The following is a 16,682-nucleotide window of genomic DNA, read 5'->3' as shown; positions in this document are numbered from 1 at the left end:
TTCGCCCTATTTGTGCCAATTAATTAACAACTCATTAAAATGTAGTATGACTGTGAGGCGGACCCGGGCTTAGTCAAATGCTGTCCTTTAAAAAAGAACATTTCAGATTTACATTACCCTTTGAAACACAATGGGGATTTTCTAAATCTACACAATGTCAGCAACCACAACACAAACAAAAACAAGCAAACATAAAAATAGAAAACTGATTAATCCAAGTCCCCCCCCCCTCTTCCTAAAAAAGAAGCCCATGGCTGTCACTTTAACTGAGGGGATGGCAATTGAATATTTAAGTATGCGCAGCTAAAAGGGCTGCATCGGCCAATCGTGCAGCCTCCGCGCTCCTATTGGATGAAGCAGGGTAGGGGGGGACGGCAGGGGGGAGGGCTGGGGGGGTGCCTCGCACAGCGCTCTGTGTGTGTGCGTGTGTGTGTGTGCGTTGGTGTATGTGTGTGAGCATGTGTGTGTGTGTGTGTTTGAGTGGGGGGGCTAGTTTTTTTCCCTCTCCATCCTTCCTGGCTGCGCTCCCCCATTCAAGCCACTGTAGTCAGCAGAAGCAGTAGCTTAGCAGAGCTCTGTGCTGTTCCGAGGCAGCTCCCAGGACCCCGTGAATGACTGCTCTCCTCGGAGTGGAGGAGACGAGAGGAGCGGCGGCCGGGGAGACAGAGACACAGCTGAGGAGCCGGGAACAGAGCGAGAGCAAGAGCGCAAAAGAGAGAGCGACAGAGGGAGAGAGAGAGAGAGAGAGAGAGAGAGGTAGGGGGAGTAGCGAAAAGAAAGCAATGAAAGAAGGAAGGGAGAGAGCCACTGCCAAGTGCCTGGTCCGCGGAGCACTGCAGCTGCACTAAATCTGGGGGCTGTCACGCCGACGCACACCGAAAGCCCCCCCGCCAGACAGCTCGCGGGGAGAGGGAGAGGACAGGGAGGAGAGAGACGCAAAGACACAAAGACGGAAAGAAAGAGAGGATTGATTTAAAGAAGGTGTTTTCCTTTCTTCCCTGCTGCTCTTTTGGCAAGGCAGGGATGGGAACCCCCGGTGTCTGTTCTTCAGCAGCTCTCCAAACTTCCCCCCCAGGGAAGGTGCCTTTGGACCGTCCGGCGGGGAGCAGCGCTTCACACGAGTGACAGGAAGAGAGGAGACTCAGAGAGAGGGGACCGCCGCGAGGAGAGGAGAGGAGAGGAGACGGCAAAACAGACAGCCCAGCGCTCGTCCCCTGGACGGGATACCGCGCTCACAGAGGGCAACCGGGAACCGGGAGGACCAGCTCTCTGTTTACCGCTCAACCCTCCGCTCCCACCTTCTCCTCCCCACCACCGCCACCGCCAACGCCACCTGCTGACCCCTCCACCTCCACCCCTCCGCCCTCCCACCTCCACCGGACCCGCACCAGAGTGGCGGTGCATGCCCTTCTTCTCTGCATGTCCTGATCCCCGCTGCTCGGCAGTCACACAACACTCATGGTCGATGCCAAGGGAAGGAACATGAAATGTCTGACCTTCCTGTTGATGCTTCCCGAGTCGGTCAAGAGCAGGTCCAGTAAGAGCCCCAAGACGGCCAGCCCCAGTGGCAGCTCCAAACTGCCGCCGGTCTGCTACGAGATCATCACCCTGAAGGGAAAGAAGAAGAAGAAGATGGCTGCGGATCTATTTCCCGCCAAGAAGTCGCCGTCCGGCTCCAGCGACGGCGGCGACGGATCTGTCACCGGCACCACCGTCACCGGCAGCACCAGCAGCAGCAGTGACAGCAGCAGCAGCGGCAGCGGCAGTGGCAGCGGCGGCGCCGGCAGCACGGTGCAACAGTACCACCAGCAGAACCTCAACAACAACAACACCATACAGAACTGCAACTGGCAGGGACTCTATTCCACCATCAGAGAGAGGTGGGTGCTCTTGTGCCTTCAGACGGCTGGCCCCGGTGGCAGCTGGGTGCCGACACGGTTCACCCTCACCTTGATGGAGCTTCACCGGCTGCGCAGGTTAAAGTGCGATACATAGCGGAGGGGGGGGGTTAGGACAGCTTTGAGGCCGTTGATCTTAAGCTCTGGCAGAACGTTGGACTGTGAGGTTTGACTTGCATGGTGCATGTCGTGAAGCGCATGGTGTTCCGGCATCGGCATGGGACTGTTATTGCTGTGTGTGTCTGTGTATGTGCCCTTGGGGGTTTGACCATGACTGTGTGTTAGGGCATCGTACAGTGGGTGGGGAATAGAATGTAGTGCCTGCGTGTGTCCTTTGTGGTTCAGATTGTGTGTGTGTGTTTACTGTGGTGTGTGCAGTTCTGTGTCTTTTCTCATGGGTGCCTGTTAATGGATGTTTATGTATACGTGCACCATTGTACGTGTGTGTGTAGGTAGGTAGGTCTCCATGCAGCTCTGCCCTTAATCTGCCGGGGCTGCTATAGCTCACACACACACACACACACACACACACACACACACACACACACACACACACACACACACACACTGTGACCCGAGCTCAGGGCTCCTGACATGCACGGGGTGCGTTTGATATGCACAACAGGCCGAGGGTTGTGCACTAAAAGCACAATGTTTACCTTGGCCTATCAGTAGAAGAGCCCAGATGTCCGGGCTGAAATGTGTGCGCTTTGTTGTCCCGCCAGAACACCATGTAGCTGTTTGTCTGCCCCAAACTGTGACATGTTCCACCACTCCATAATACATGAATCCTGGCTTTGTTGTTGGTTCCATTCTTTCAAAGTGAGGATTTTCCACCCCGTTCGACGGCGTCCACTGGCCTGTTCACTAATCCACGGACACAGATGTGTGTGTTAAACAGTAAATCAATAGCCACGGCGTTGCTTGGGATAAGATGCCGATCCGTGCATGATGCCAATGTCCTTCGCCTGAAACCTGACACGATAATTCGACCTCTCAGTTAATCTATTTCATCTGGATAAGTAATCTTTTCATGATGGCAGCTCGTCGGTTTACCATCCAGCCTACCTATTGATATCTAAAGGTGAAAAACGCCCAGATTGGATTTATGGTTTATTTGTCCAGCCTTCTCATGCTCTCCCCCGTGCAGGAACCACACTGACACCTTCCTCCCTCTCGCTCCGCTTCACAGGAACTCCGTGATGTTCAACAATGAGCTGATGGCAGATGTTCACTTCCTGGTGGGTCAGCCCGGAGGAACCGAGCGGCTGCCCGGACACAGGGTAAGGCTCTCATCTCGCAGTCCCGGCACGACCGCCGCTTTCGTCGCCGCCGCTACGATTAATAAACAGCCCGTCACTCGGCCAAATGTTGTTGGTTTACATCTTATCAGCATCGCTCCCTCACACACACACACATGTGTGCACACATGCACACACACACACAAACACACGCGTGGATGTGCACACGCAGCGATTAAACACAGATTGCCAGCGATAGTGGTCCTTTTGTGCCCTTTCTCTCGCTTTAGAGCCACGTGTCTCTGCTTCTTCTGCGAGACACTCTTCTATTATTTATGCAAATGAGGCTGGGTGATGGACGGGGGAGTATGGGGGAGGGGGGGAGGCGAAGGGAAGGGCTGCCCTCATTGGCTGCCACCGCACCCAGGGTTAATTTCATCGCACTCTGGGTCAAATTCCCCGTGTCTGCACATTGCTGGGTTTCACCCCAACTAGCACCAATACCACCCTGCTCATTTAATGTTATCTTCTTTAAAATATATGAATATTGTATTCAATATAATATTTGTATTATTATCCAGCAGTTCATTGCCAGTTCACAAGCCATCTACAAAACCATTCGTTAAACACTTAAATATGCTATATTCTTTAAGGGCCTTTTCTTATTATTATTTCTCCTTTCACTCATTTAATTGCCAATTAAGGCATTTGTTTCAATCCTTGACTTTTTTTCTCTGCCATGCCTTACATAAGTAGAACGATTACGAGGGGCACTTTGCGGTTTATACTCATGCAAAGCTAACTTCCATCATTTCCTCACGACCCACCTGCCAGGCTCCCCCGACCTCGTTGTTTACCAGATGTTCCCGGTCGTTATTTTCATCGGTTCGTCGTATTCTCGTAAGCCCCGGACCCACACGTAGCAGGACATTATTGTCAAGGCTTTTGGTGGATGGGAGCACACAGTCATGTTCAATGTGTGGAAAGGGTTTCAGCCGCCACTTTTCCACTACAATTAATTGCAACGACAGTCCGTTTCCGATTGGCCTGCCGCCCACGGTTGGCTCGGTCACGTGATCGTGGATGATGGTTTTTTGGCCGTTGAACTTGAGTGAAAAGCATTTCGAGAAAGGACATTTAAGATGATTAGACTGCTTCCCGTATTAAACCAACAGTGATGATGTTGTTCTGCCCTGCGGTTTTTATGGCATCCATTTGGCATGAATTCAGATACGCAATAGCAATTTCATCTACCAGGTAACCGTTTTCCTCGGATGGATTGATGGCACACTTGAGAGATGTGCGACATTTAGTTTTTTATCTTTGTCGCAGTCTCGTTAGTCATTAGTGACATGGATTTCAAGTCACCTCATTCAGTGAAAAGATTAGATTTTTAAGGTTTTCACACAAACACACACACGCACACACACACACACACACACACACACACACTCACATGCAAACACACGCAGACACGCACACAAGCAGAAATGCATGCATGAATTACTTGAGTAGTAATTGCGGTATTCACCAGTCCTTCTATGTTGCATCCTGAAATCATACTGGTATTGTGTTGCCACTGATTTCATCAGCAGATAAGTTCATTCATTAACAGCTGTAAACCAAACTCGTGGTTGTATTGCTCTTCATTCACAGTACTCATCCGGATTGTTTTCATTCAGCAGCGGTAGCTGGGGATTGGGTGCGTTGGATATGTGTCTCTCTTTGTCCCCAGACTGGGAATGGGGGCCGTGAATCTAAGCACCGCTCACTGTGCGGGAACCCTCTAATGACTTTAACACACTGAAACATTGTACAGAGTTCTTTGTTTAAGACTGAAAGGAGAACTGCAGTGCAAATAAATTAGATTTTGAAAACTTCCTACAATTACCCGTTTCCACCCTCCCTGTGCAAATGTGCCAGCATCACGGCAGACCGAGAAATTCATGTCGTACTTTCTGATGTGATCTTGGCTCTCATTTTCTCTCTCTCTGCGTCTCTCTTCCTCTCTCTCTCCACCAACAGTATGTTTTGGCTGTGGGCAGCTCAGTATTTCATGCAATGTTTTACGGTGAGCTGGCGGAAAACAATGGTGAAATCCGCATCCCTGATGTGGAACCAGCAGCGTTCCTCGCCATGCTGAAGTGAGTGTAATGATATTCTTCTATTTCAATAAACTCTTCAAGGCTCCAGATTTCATGTATTTCTGTCCCCTTTCGCTTCCTAACCAGTTTACAATAGGGGGTACATTTCATATCTCATTCACTTGAGGCAATGGTTAAATTACCTGTAATGTGCCAACACTCAACACCAAACCCGTTGCTAATAAGATAGGAGCTTCCAATATACTCTCCACCGTTTCTGTTTAGTTTAGCGGGATTGTCACAGGACGAGATGACCCATTTCTTTACGTTGCTGCCAAAAGGAAAAAAGTGTAATTCCTTTCAACCCTCAGAGCGGCGTACGAACCCATTTGTCACGTATTCGCATTTTCCTTCAAGCTGAATCACTCTCTATTGTTTATTGCCTTGCTCTCTTTCCTGTCCCAAGCTGTTTTTCTATTAATCCAAGCCTTCCGCATGTGGATCAATCCTAAATGCCAAACTCTATGAGTAACGCAATCAATTGTACCGTGCTTCCAATTGCACTTTTTGTACGAAGAAGAAGGGGGCGGCCATTGGATAACTTAGAAAAAAAGCAGATCTACAGTAAACACAACCACTTCTAAGTAATAGTCTGAGAGCTAATCCAATATACTGCGCATCCAAACTAAGCCATCTCCCCCTTCCCCCCCATCACACCCACAGGTACATCTACTGCGACGAGATCGACCTCAGCGCCGATACCGTTCTCGCCACCCTCTACGCCGCCAAGAAATACATCGTGCCCCACCTGGCGCGCGCCTGCGTCAACTTCCTGGAGACCAGCCTGAGCGCCAAGAACGCCTGCGTCCTCCTCTCCCAGAGCTGCCTGTTCGAGGAGCCCGAGCTCACGCAGCGCTGCTGGGAGGTGATCGACGCACAGGCCGAGCTGGCGCTGCGCTCCGAGGGCTTCTGCGACATCGACGCCCAGACGCTGGAGAGCATCCTCCAGCGGGAGACCCTCAACACCAAGGAGCTGGTGGTGTTCGAGGCGGCGCTCAGCTGGGCCGAGGCCGAGTGCCAGCGCAAGGAGATCACGCTGTCCATCGACAACAAGCGCAAGGTGCTGGGCGAGGCGGTGTACCTCATCCGCATCCCCACCATGGCGCTGGACGACTTCGCCAACGGCGCGGCGCAGTCGGGCGTGCTGACGCTGCACGAGACCAACGACATCTTCCTGTGGTACACGGCCGCCAACAAGCCCGAGCTGCAGTTCGCCAGCGAGCCGCGGAAGGGGCTGAGCCCGCAGCGGTGCCACCGCTTCCAGTCCTGCGCCTACCGCAGCAACCAGTGGCGCTACCGGGGCCGCTGCGACAGCATCCAGTTCGCCGTGGACAAGCGGGTGTTCATCGCCGGCTTCGGGCTCTACGGGTCGAGCTGCGGCTCGGCCGAGTACAGCGCGCGGATCGAGCTGAAGCGGCAGGGCGTGCTGCTGGGCCAGAACCACACCAAGTACTTCTCGGACGGCTCCAGCAACACCTTCCCGGTGTGGTTCGAGTACCCGGTGCAGATAGAGCCCGACACCTTCTACACGGCCAGCGTGGTTCTGGACGGCAGTGAGCTCAGCTACTTCGGGCAGGAGGGTGTGACGGAGGTCCAGTGCGGCCGGGTGACCTATCAGTTCCAGTGCTCCTCAGACAGTACTAATGGCACCGGGGTGCAGGGGGGACAGATCCCCGAGCTCATCTTCTACGCTTGAACTCTGTGAACTGCTGGTCTACCCCGGAGACACTTTGCCTTAAAAGGGTACATTGAGTAACAATTCATTGGCGTTAGTTAATGCAGGGATAAGCATCAATCACTGTTATCTAACAGCTGGTTATCAGTTAACTAATGGTTTGATCCTTTACGAATGGTTTTCATGTTAACTAAGGTATTTATTTACACATGTACTAGGTTTAGCAGTAAGCATCATATAATGATGAATAACTGAATTCCTAAGTTAACATGAACACCATTAGTAACATGAACACATTATTAAATGATTACTAGACCATTCGATAACTATCTTTTAATTAACGGTTGGTTAGTGCTTATTGCTTTAGCTAATGTTACATAAGGTTTAATTCTTGTACCCTTATTGTAAAGTGTTACTGCTCGACTTTAAAAGACACTCAAGGAGATATAGCTGTCTATAATGCCAGTCTTTGTCAATGCCTAATAATCACTTTTGTGCAAAAAAAAGACAAAAAAAGAGGAGAAACTTTAAAAGGATCCCGAGGGATTTTTACAGTTTGCAAGATGTCAAAGTGAAAAGCCAACTGGCTGGATCTGTTGAATCTTGCCTCCAATTGGCAGGCAAAAAAGTCCTCAAGAAAGAATCTTTTTGCTATTACTGTGCATGTATAAATGTGTAAAAGTAATAAAATGTAACTGTATATAGTGTACTGCCACTTTTGTGGTCAGACCTTAAAATAGCTTCTATGATTAATATGCTATGGTTATTATTTGTATGCTTGCATACAATGCACATATATAAACATATGTACGTTTATATATATACATATATGCATAAATATATAACCATACATGTATATATAAACATGAATGTATATATATAAAGATATGTTTAAACACATATATGTTTATATATGTACCTATATGTATGTGTGTATATATATATATGTATATGTATAGCAATAGTTGACTTTATTTTTCAATTCGATTAGCACTATTACCACACAAAGTATTAAACTGGAACAGAGAAAAAGGCCGTGCCATCGCGGATGAATTACTCTGATTACGGTCCAACAGCAATTCTATCTTAGAAAAAAAATGTCACAACCGTTACCGTCGTTTTGTACTTGAGTGTTGCAATTGAAACTTTCGGCTTTTGTGAGCATTTGAAGATAGTGATGTGGCACTCAGAGAGAGCTTGAGGAGACGGGAGGGTGTGTTTGGGGGGGGGGGAGGGAGGTCTTAGACTAGGCAGCACTAGGAAGCACTACACGTAATGCGAACATCCCTCCCCCCACGCCCAGCCCCGGCTTCCTCTGTACTTGTCGGGCAGCAGATTTTACCCGAACCACAAACCACTTACCGCCATCCACTCCACCATCTCTCCCGCCACAACGCCTCCAACATCAGCGGCGCCTGGGTTTACGTTCGAAACAACTGAAAAGAATGAATTGATGCTATCGAGAGGAAACGGCGATGATTACTTCTATTTAGTTTTTGGGTTTGTTGTTATTTTTGTTCACTTTCTCTCCTGTCGGGAGAACGCTGAACATGGTCAAAAGATCGTTGGGTTTTTGTAATATTTTGAAGGTTTGCGTTTCTCAAGGGCGTTAATGTCAATGGTTGAGTCAGTGTGTGTGTGTGTGTGTGTGTGTGTGTGTGTGTGTGTGTGTGTGTGTGTGTGTGTGTGTGTGTGTGTGTGTGTGTGTGTGGCAGCATACAATGAGGCATTTAACAAATATAATGCTGAATATTTGCACCGATGTGAATTTGGGATTAAATATGTTAACGTTTTGATCTTTTTTTTTCTATTTGTCGTTTGAACTTTGTGATATCGTATCTGCTTCTATGTGTGAGTTGAACATCCATACGCTTGTGTCTGTATTGGGGACAGCAGAATTAACGGGACAGTCTGAGGTTCATTTCCTGCGTTTACATGCTACAGTGCTGAGAGACCTATGAATGTGTATGACTGTCAACGATGCAAATAAAACCAAACAGGTGGTACAAGCTGTTTTTTCTGTATCCTGCTTTCCCCCGACGAAAAATGGGGAATTTACCGTGAACAGAGAGAACAATAGATCAAAGAAAGAATGAAGGAAATGCTTCTTGTTGTTTTGCGCTGATGATGGATAATGGGCACGGGCAATTTTCAATGCACTACTCGCTCCCTGTCTCTCCTCAACATGTTTGAATCGCACCAAAGAGGATTACGCTAAACTCTCTCTCTCTCTCTCTCTCTCTCTCTCTCTCTCTCTCTCTCTCTCTCTCTCTCTCTCTCTCTCTCTCTCTCTCTCTCTCTCTCTCTCTCTCGCGCTCTCTCTCTCTCTCTCTCTCTCTCTCTCTCTCTCTCTCTCTCTCTCTCTCTCTCTCTCTCTCTCTCTCTCTCTCTCAGAGTATGATCAATGTGAAACCAATGCCAATTAGAAGAGGCTGTACCTGCGCAGCATTGGCTCTGCGATAACATCCCGATAGGTGTAAACATAAAAGGGCAAAACGAAAAGATAGACAGAAGCAACAACTCCGCTTTGGATTCTACACGGCTTCAGCACATTCAGTCACATTTGGGTCCACATAGATCATTTTCGTATGGTGCATGTTCAGTTGGACCCAACATCAATCTTATTTTGCCTTCTTATTATCTGTCAGGAGACGTCAATATCAACATGTATATGTATTCGTTTTACTTCACAATCTTCGACTTTCAGCGAGTGTTATTTGGATTCTGTCCATGCCAAGATACGATCTGGAAAGACTAAAGCGGTCTATTGCTAACGTAGCAGAGACGAAGCTATTCAACCGACTGGACCTATTGATGTCGGTTGGTGAGCTAAAAAACAATACTTCCAGACCGCATTTCGACAGGAAGCCCACGGGTCGGCCTGGTGCCTGGGTAAACAAACAAGACATGCCGCGTTAGAAACGCCAAAGAGTTAAAACAATGGATTTAAAAAAGAAACACTTCATTTACACTTAAATGTAGGGCATTTAGCAGCCGCTTTTATCAAAAGCAGCTTACAATAAGTACATTTGTCAGAAGAAGAGAAACCACAATATATCTCTGTCGGTTCAGTAAGGATGTTCATAGAACCAAGTGCCAGCACCAACAATTGCTAGGTTAACCCATTCCCCGAATACAACAAAGATAGATAGGTTAAGATGCTACTATTGTTTAGTGCAAAGACGTACAACCGTTACGACGAGGACCTTTGAAATTTAGGACGGCGTAAGACACGATCCCATCTCTTACTACACAACACTACAAGACTACGGCGGCGTTCGAAGCTGCTCTGACCCAGAGCGAAGGAGGACGGCAGTGAGTTGATTACTCAGACACTCAATAACGTCCAGGCCGAGTTTGACACAACCAGTGAGCATGACGCCCCTGATGAATTGAACTCAATACGCGGCGGGACTGGGGCGGTGCTCGGCCATTCTTCACCATCATGGGGCTAATGTCGGGGCATCGTCATTAATTGTATTCCCGGGGGGCGGGGGTGGGGGGGGGGGTGGGGGGAGAGATGTCTCACAGAGGGAATGCACGGCAGGCCTTGGTTTTGTCGCAGAGTGGTGGCGTCTTCCCTCCCATCTCCCTCGCGATAGACGACTCCCGATATCCCCAACAGCGCCGAGAATTATACCCGAGATGCGTTTGGAAAAAAACTTTTGGCTCAGCTGGTACATGGGTTTCAACGCTCACCGGTTCACATCACACAGCTGAGTTGTAGAGAAACCGCAAGGGAAGGGGGGAGAATCGCAGTGCAGCTGCACAGGTATCCGCCTGCAGATTTAGCTTCTTCCGAGTAAGGTTTTCCAGAAGTGTCTACAAACACTTTTTCCCTTTCTTTTGTTTTTTTCTGGTTCAGCGCCGGTCAAGGTCAGTGAGTTAGGGTGGGATTGCTTCCCATGTCTTTCAGCACAGCGCTGTCAAGCTGTGAGGGGAATACCACAACTGGAGAGCCCGTTCGTTCACACGGCAGCAGGATCAAAGCGCAGACTTTGTATCAGTCTTTGTGTTCGCTGCTCTGATTAATTGCAAAGTATGCCGTTTATCTATCAAACCCTCCCCCGAAAGCACCAGTCACCAGTGCATCCATCACAGGCCCATTATGTGATTAGATGGTACTGGGTGTGGGAGTGTTGTGTTTCAAAAGCATTCGGAAAAGGGCAAAATTGTTGATGCCGAAGAAAACGCCTTGTGTTCCCTTCTCTGTGATGGGAAATGTAATCAAATGTAATGAAGCTTGAAACTAAATGTACACTTTGGCATCAATGGGGATTCTGTCAGTGGACGTGAATAAATAAAACATGCATTATTAATAAAGGTTTTGGTGTAATGAGTGTATCGCTCGCGGCATAATGAGATCCTCGCGAAAGAGAAACTTGGAATATTTGACTTTACGCTTTCACACGTCTGACACCTCTCGTTCACGCCACGCGCGACACAATCATGGCACCGTGGTTTCCATGAATCCCATTAGCACAGACCCCAGCTGCTCTCAGGAACATCCTCGCCATCACGACTGACATGCCAGACATGCGTTGTCTTGCAGTTCAAATGCGGACAATACTGTGGATGAGGTGCAACACCCCTCCCAAGACGCATGCATACGCTTCGCTTACACACACAGGCAAGCGCACACACAGCTACACACACAAATGCACGCACACACAGTAACACGTGCACACACAAACACGTGCAGACACATGCACACACACGCACGGACAAAGACACTGTCCCCCAGAACAAAGATGCATACACTCAAACAGTCACACACACATGTTTGTGAGATTCCGTGCTGCCATGAGCGTTGATTCGTCTTATGCGTTCCTTATATTGTGCTTTAATTACCCCGTGCTGGAGGAAGACTGCGGATTACCAATGATCCGGAGCCCTAATGGCCCAGAGTGGATCGATGGCGCTCGGCTCCCCTTCATCCAACAATGGAGGAGCAAACAAGTCAAAGACGCGTCGCGTTTGGGAGAAGGCAGGCGGTTTGCTCACCTGACCGACGTTTGGGTTTGAACTCTAGCGTTTACTGCTGAACAAACACCTCCACTGGCTCAGGTTTACTGCTTGATTGTGTGTGGTCTATCAATATTCAGTGACGGATTATTGATAGACAACACAACAGCGCATTCAACAGGGACTGAGAGTCAATGGTAACCCTTTACAACAAGGGTACATCCATTACCCATTAATAACCATTAGTTAACGCTGTAGTAAGCATCGTTAGATAGCATTAACATAGGGGTAAGGGTGTGGGGATTGGGGTACCATCCCCTATGCTAATGCTATATAATAATGCTTAATAATGCCGACCCTAACCCTATGCTAACCAAGGAAATGTCTTTATTAATACCTTTGTGAACATGAACACCATCGCCTTAGTTAACATCATATTCAAAACCACTTTATGAATCCCTCTGTGGGCAGGGTTAGAGAACAACAGTAACACAACAACAACAAAAACATGCATTAGTAAACATGAACACCATTTGTAAAGGATTACTAGAGCAGTTAACTGTTAGTTAACCCATAGTTAATGCTCATGGTTAATTCATGTATCCTTACTGTAAAGTCAATGCATGATGTGTTCGGGAGATCATTCCTCGTGTTGTGGATATTTCTTTCCAAGATCCCCTGTGGAGATCGTGTCACATTGAATAATATTTGCCAAAATGAAATAGGTTATGCAATGTGGTCACTGTCTTCACTGTCTGCCCCTCTCGCACCCTCTCTATCTTGCCAACTGTAAGTAAGAATCTCACAACTGAGGGTCAGAGACAAGCAGAGGCAGTCCAATTTTTCTCACTTTCCACTGAAAAATCGCACAATTACAATTGTGTGGTGTGTGTGTGTGTGTGTGTGTGTGTGTGTGTGTGTGTGTGTGTGTGTGTGTGTGTGTGTGTGTGTGTGTGTGTGTGTGTGTGTGTGTGTGTGTGTGTGTGTGTGTGTGTGTGTGTGTGTGTTTATGTGTACAAGTGTGCGTGTGTGTGTGTGTGTGTGTGTGTTTGTGTGTGACTGTGTGTGCATGTACAATTGTATATCTGCACATGCGTATGCATATGTGTGCATGTGTGTGTGTGCAGTTTCCTGGAGGCTGACCACATCCAGCTGTTTGTGACCACAAGGAAACAGCAGCCAAGCACTCCAGGCAATCAGAAACTCACTCCACCATATCCTGACCACTCCCACCTCATATTCCCATAGTCTCCATTTCAAATGAATAACTAATGGAGAGAAGGGGGGGGGGCAGTGATAGCAGAGAAAATGAACAAAAAACCATTAAAGAAGAACAATATTCAGGGGTGGATGTATATTTTATAGTTAGATTCAGAGAATTTCCCTTTTTCCCCTATTCCCCTTATCGTTATGTGGTAATCTGGACCGAATCTTAGAGGGAACGTTTGTGTACATGGTAGAATTCAAGTGCTGGATTCCTATTATGTTTGGGAGCCTCTGAACACACAACCCACTCTGTGCCTTAAAATAAATAGTGTGCACAAAACTGGCCCGTAAGTGTTATTAGACTGTCAGGCAAGGGCTGCTGAAGGTTACAGTGAATTGCTGTAATCCTAAATGTAACACACTTTAGGATTAGACTCACATGCACGCACAGACACAGATGCATACAAGACACACACACACACACACACACACACACACACACACACACACACACACACACACACACAGACACAAAGACACTCACGCACACAAAGACACACACCCACCTTATTAGACTTAGAGCAAGCTGGTTGCTGCCAGCATTGCAGGAACCAAGAGAAGGAGGTGTGAAAGAGAAAGATAAAGCAATAAAGAAAGAAAGAAAGAAAGAAAGAGAGATGGAGAAAGCGAAAGACAGACCAGAATGCACAAATCCAGGCAGCGCTCTGTGCCTAAGCCTGCTAGCATTGAAGCAGAGCAGACCTTTCCCTGATAATTATCACTTAGGTGATTAGCGCAGACGCTAACCGCAGCAATTAATCAAATACTGGGACGGTGAAGGGTCAGAAGGTCGGGGTGGTCGGGGCAGACCAGGGGCAGACGGGAACCCGATGCTCGCATACGGCCCTCCGTCATCCCACCTGTCGCCCCAACCCCCCTCCATGGAATAACCTGGAAGATCCCTCCAAATAATCTCCTATTAGTTCTTTACGATTCACTCGTTCAGCAAGCAGCCTTTATCTAATGCTAAACAGCACAGCAACGTCTCCAGACTCACTCTCCCTCTCTCTCTCTCTCTCTCTCTCTCTCTCTCTCTCTCTCTCTCTCTCTCTCTCTCTCTCTCTCTCTCTCTCTCTCTCTCTCTCTCTCTCTCTCTCTCTCTCTCTCTCTCTCTCTCTCTCTCTCTCTCTCTCTCTCTCTCTCTCTCTCTCTCTCTCTCTCTCTCTCTCTCTCTCTCTCTCTCTCTCTCTCTCTCTCTCTCTCTCTCATATGTTTCAGCTGGGAGTCAAACACCTTCACCACAGGCCATATCCCACCCACGGGGGCCGTTGTCTCCAGCAGAAGGACGCGAAGCCACATCCACCTCTGTGTTCATGTTTTACTTATCAGGTTTTATTCATTCGCTCCAGGCCTCTGCCTAATCGCTTCCCCAGGCTTCCCTGTGTCTGAGTTTTTCAAAGGACAAATTCTTTAAAAGCATAATCTTGTCAGATTATGCCCTTGTTTGTAGCAATGACTGTTTGTGTTTTTTGTGGGATGCATCAATTCAAAAGGCCCCGTAAATCATGGAATATGGACAGCCGGTGAGATTGGACCCTAAAAGACATCCTTCAACTGGGATCCCTTTGACAGTCTCTCACTGCCAGTCCAGCCCCGGTAATCAGACAAATAGAGCAACAAACAAACAAACTCACAAAAGCAATCACACCGGTCACACAAAGCAAGGATGTCCCTTCATTACACCATTAATACACTGCAGAGGTAATATACTGTCCACAAACAATAGTGTGCTCATCCTATGAGCCACTCCATTCACTAGGAGGACGCTGTTTGTTTTGGTGTGTTTTTCCTTCGGCTGTGCGTGGCTGGATGAACACATCGGGGGAGATCCATTATGCTAATCCAGCTTCTTATCACTCCGGCCTTCACCCCCTCCCTATATAGACCCGTCACCGTAATGGTGGCGCCTCATCAGAACCCCCCCCCGCCCTGGGTGATGGCAGCCTCTCACTGAGCACCGGGAGGGGGCCGACAGATAGAGGGGTTGAGCCCTGCTAGTTCCCCGATGAGCCGTACAACCTCTGTTCACACTGAAGCATGTCCTTCGAGGCAGGGCTCTGTGTCTTTGATAGCGTGGAGCAAGGGAGAGAAGGGCCCCCATCGTCTCCCAGGGCCCAAGATAATGAGAACCCGCGCTTACTAAACACGATACACCGCGCAAATAAGCCGCTCAAACAACGTTGATCTCTACCGTCTCTCTGTCGACTCTCTCTCTCTCTCTCTCTCTCTCTCTCTCTCTCTCTCTTCTCTCTCTCTCTCTCTCTCTCTCTCTCTCTCTCTCTCTCTCTCTCTCTCTCTCTCTCTCTCTCTCTCTCTCTCTCTCTCTCTCTCTCTCTCTCTCTCTCTCTCTCTCTCTCTCTCTCTCTCTCTCTCTCTCTCTCTCTCTCTCTCTCTCTCTCTCTCCATCGCCTGTACTCTGTATGTGGTATTTGTGTATGCGTCTATATGTTGATATGAAAGTGAGGTTTGTTTGCGGCCCTCATTCTAAATCTGTACCACAAAAACGTGTGTGTGTGTTGCTTACACGCATACGCATGTGCACGCACATACGCCCATGTGCGCACACACATGGTTATGCCAAATCAAGACATTACCATTTCACATTTCAGGCGACTGTACATTGTGTGATTTGTTTTCACCGAAAACTAAAACTGGATATTTTGATGTGCTTTCAATTTCATACCGTCAGTCAACAGTACCTGCTCCTGAATTTGCGCACTGAAATGAATGGATAAGAACCATGCTGTCAATAATGAGATTCTATTGTCAAACAAATCAGTGAAATGAGGCAGACCGGGAGTCAGCAGTATTCCACCCTGCTGCAGTAATAGCTTTCTTGTCCCTACACACGGTTTCTGAAAGAAGGAATTGTATTGCTGCCGAGGAGTACCTGTCTCTTCCTCCTCTTAACATTATTATGACAAATAATATCTCTCACATTAGCACTTCTTTTGTACAAATTATAGCGATGAGAAGAATAGCATTTGCGATGGAACGGTGCGTTGCGCACGACATTTCTTTAAAAATAGAAAACTAATAAAAAATGGTCTGCTTTTCCAGCCTGACTTTCACAATGTATTGTCCTCATGCGCTTTATGGCGTATATACAGAGAAATCTAGTTATAGAGTCTCTACCGACATCTTTGGAACGAGAAACTAAATAAAACTACACTGTGTTAAAATACATTCGCTTTTCTGTGCATTGGTACAGAAAACAAGGCATTACAGAAATGCCCTTGTACTAAAGAACGGATACACAATCATACGGATACACAATCACTGTGAAACTGATACAGCAGCATCAACAATAGCTGTGGAAATATCTCTGTATATGTGGATATAATCACCGTTACAGCTGCCCCAATCCGGGCATGATTGTCAAGCTGATAATAAATGTGATGTTGGTGAAGCAAAGAATTTGCTCTCATCAAACTATTAGCTTGGGTAATTAGCTGCAGCTGGCTCAGCTGTAAGGAGACAGTTAGCATGCTGC

General features: G+C 47.8%; 1 protein-coding gene across 1 annotated transcript; it reads left to right on the top strand.

The window, feature by feature from the left end:
* The first annotated feature begins 418 nt into the window (after positions 1–418).
* On the top strand, positions 419–8,967 carry btbd3b (BTB (POZ) domain containing 3b). Its single transcript, XM_060073084.1, has 4 exons — positions 419–1,880; positions 3,091–3,181; positions 5,165–5,283; positions 5,947–8,967. Exons 1-4 carry the CDS (start codon positions 1,459–1,461, stop codon positions 6,977–6,979), a joined length of 1,665 nt encoding a protein of 554 aa, XP_059929067.1. The 5' UTR covers positions 419–1,458; the 3' UTR covers positions 6,980–8,967.
* Positions 8,968–16,682: the final 7,715 nt, after the last annotated feature.

The sequence above is a fragment of the Gadus macrocephalus genome, chromosome 15 (genome assembly GCF_031168955.1).
Source record: "Gadus macrocephalus chromosome 15, ASM3116895v1".
Lineage (NCBI taxonomy): Eukaryota > Metazoa > Chordata > Actinopteri > Gadiformes > Gadidae > Gadus > Gadus macrocephalus.
The sequence above is the reverse complement of the archived record's forward strand: the minus strand, read 5'-3'. Positions and strand labels throughout refer to the sequence as shown.

Excerpts from the sequence above, each read along its gene's own strand:
- btbd3b (XM_060073084.1), top strand. The coding sequence starts at position 1,459 with ATGGTCGATGCCAAGGGAAGGAACATGAAATGTCTGACCTTCCTGTTG. Across the intron at positions 1,881-3,090 it reads TATTCCACCATCAGAGAGAG|GAACTCCGTGATGTTCAACA; the intron begins GTGGGTGCTCTT and ends TCCGCTTCACAG. Across the intron at positions 3,182-5,164 it reads AGCGGCTGCCCGGACACAGG|TATGTTTTGGCTGTGGGCAG; the intron begins GTAAGGCTCTCA and ends CTCCACCAACAG.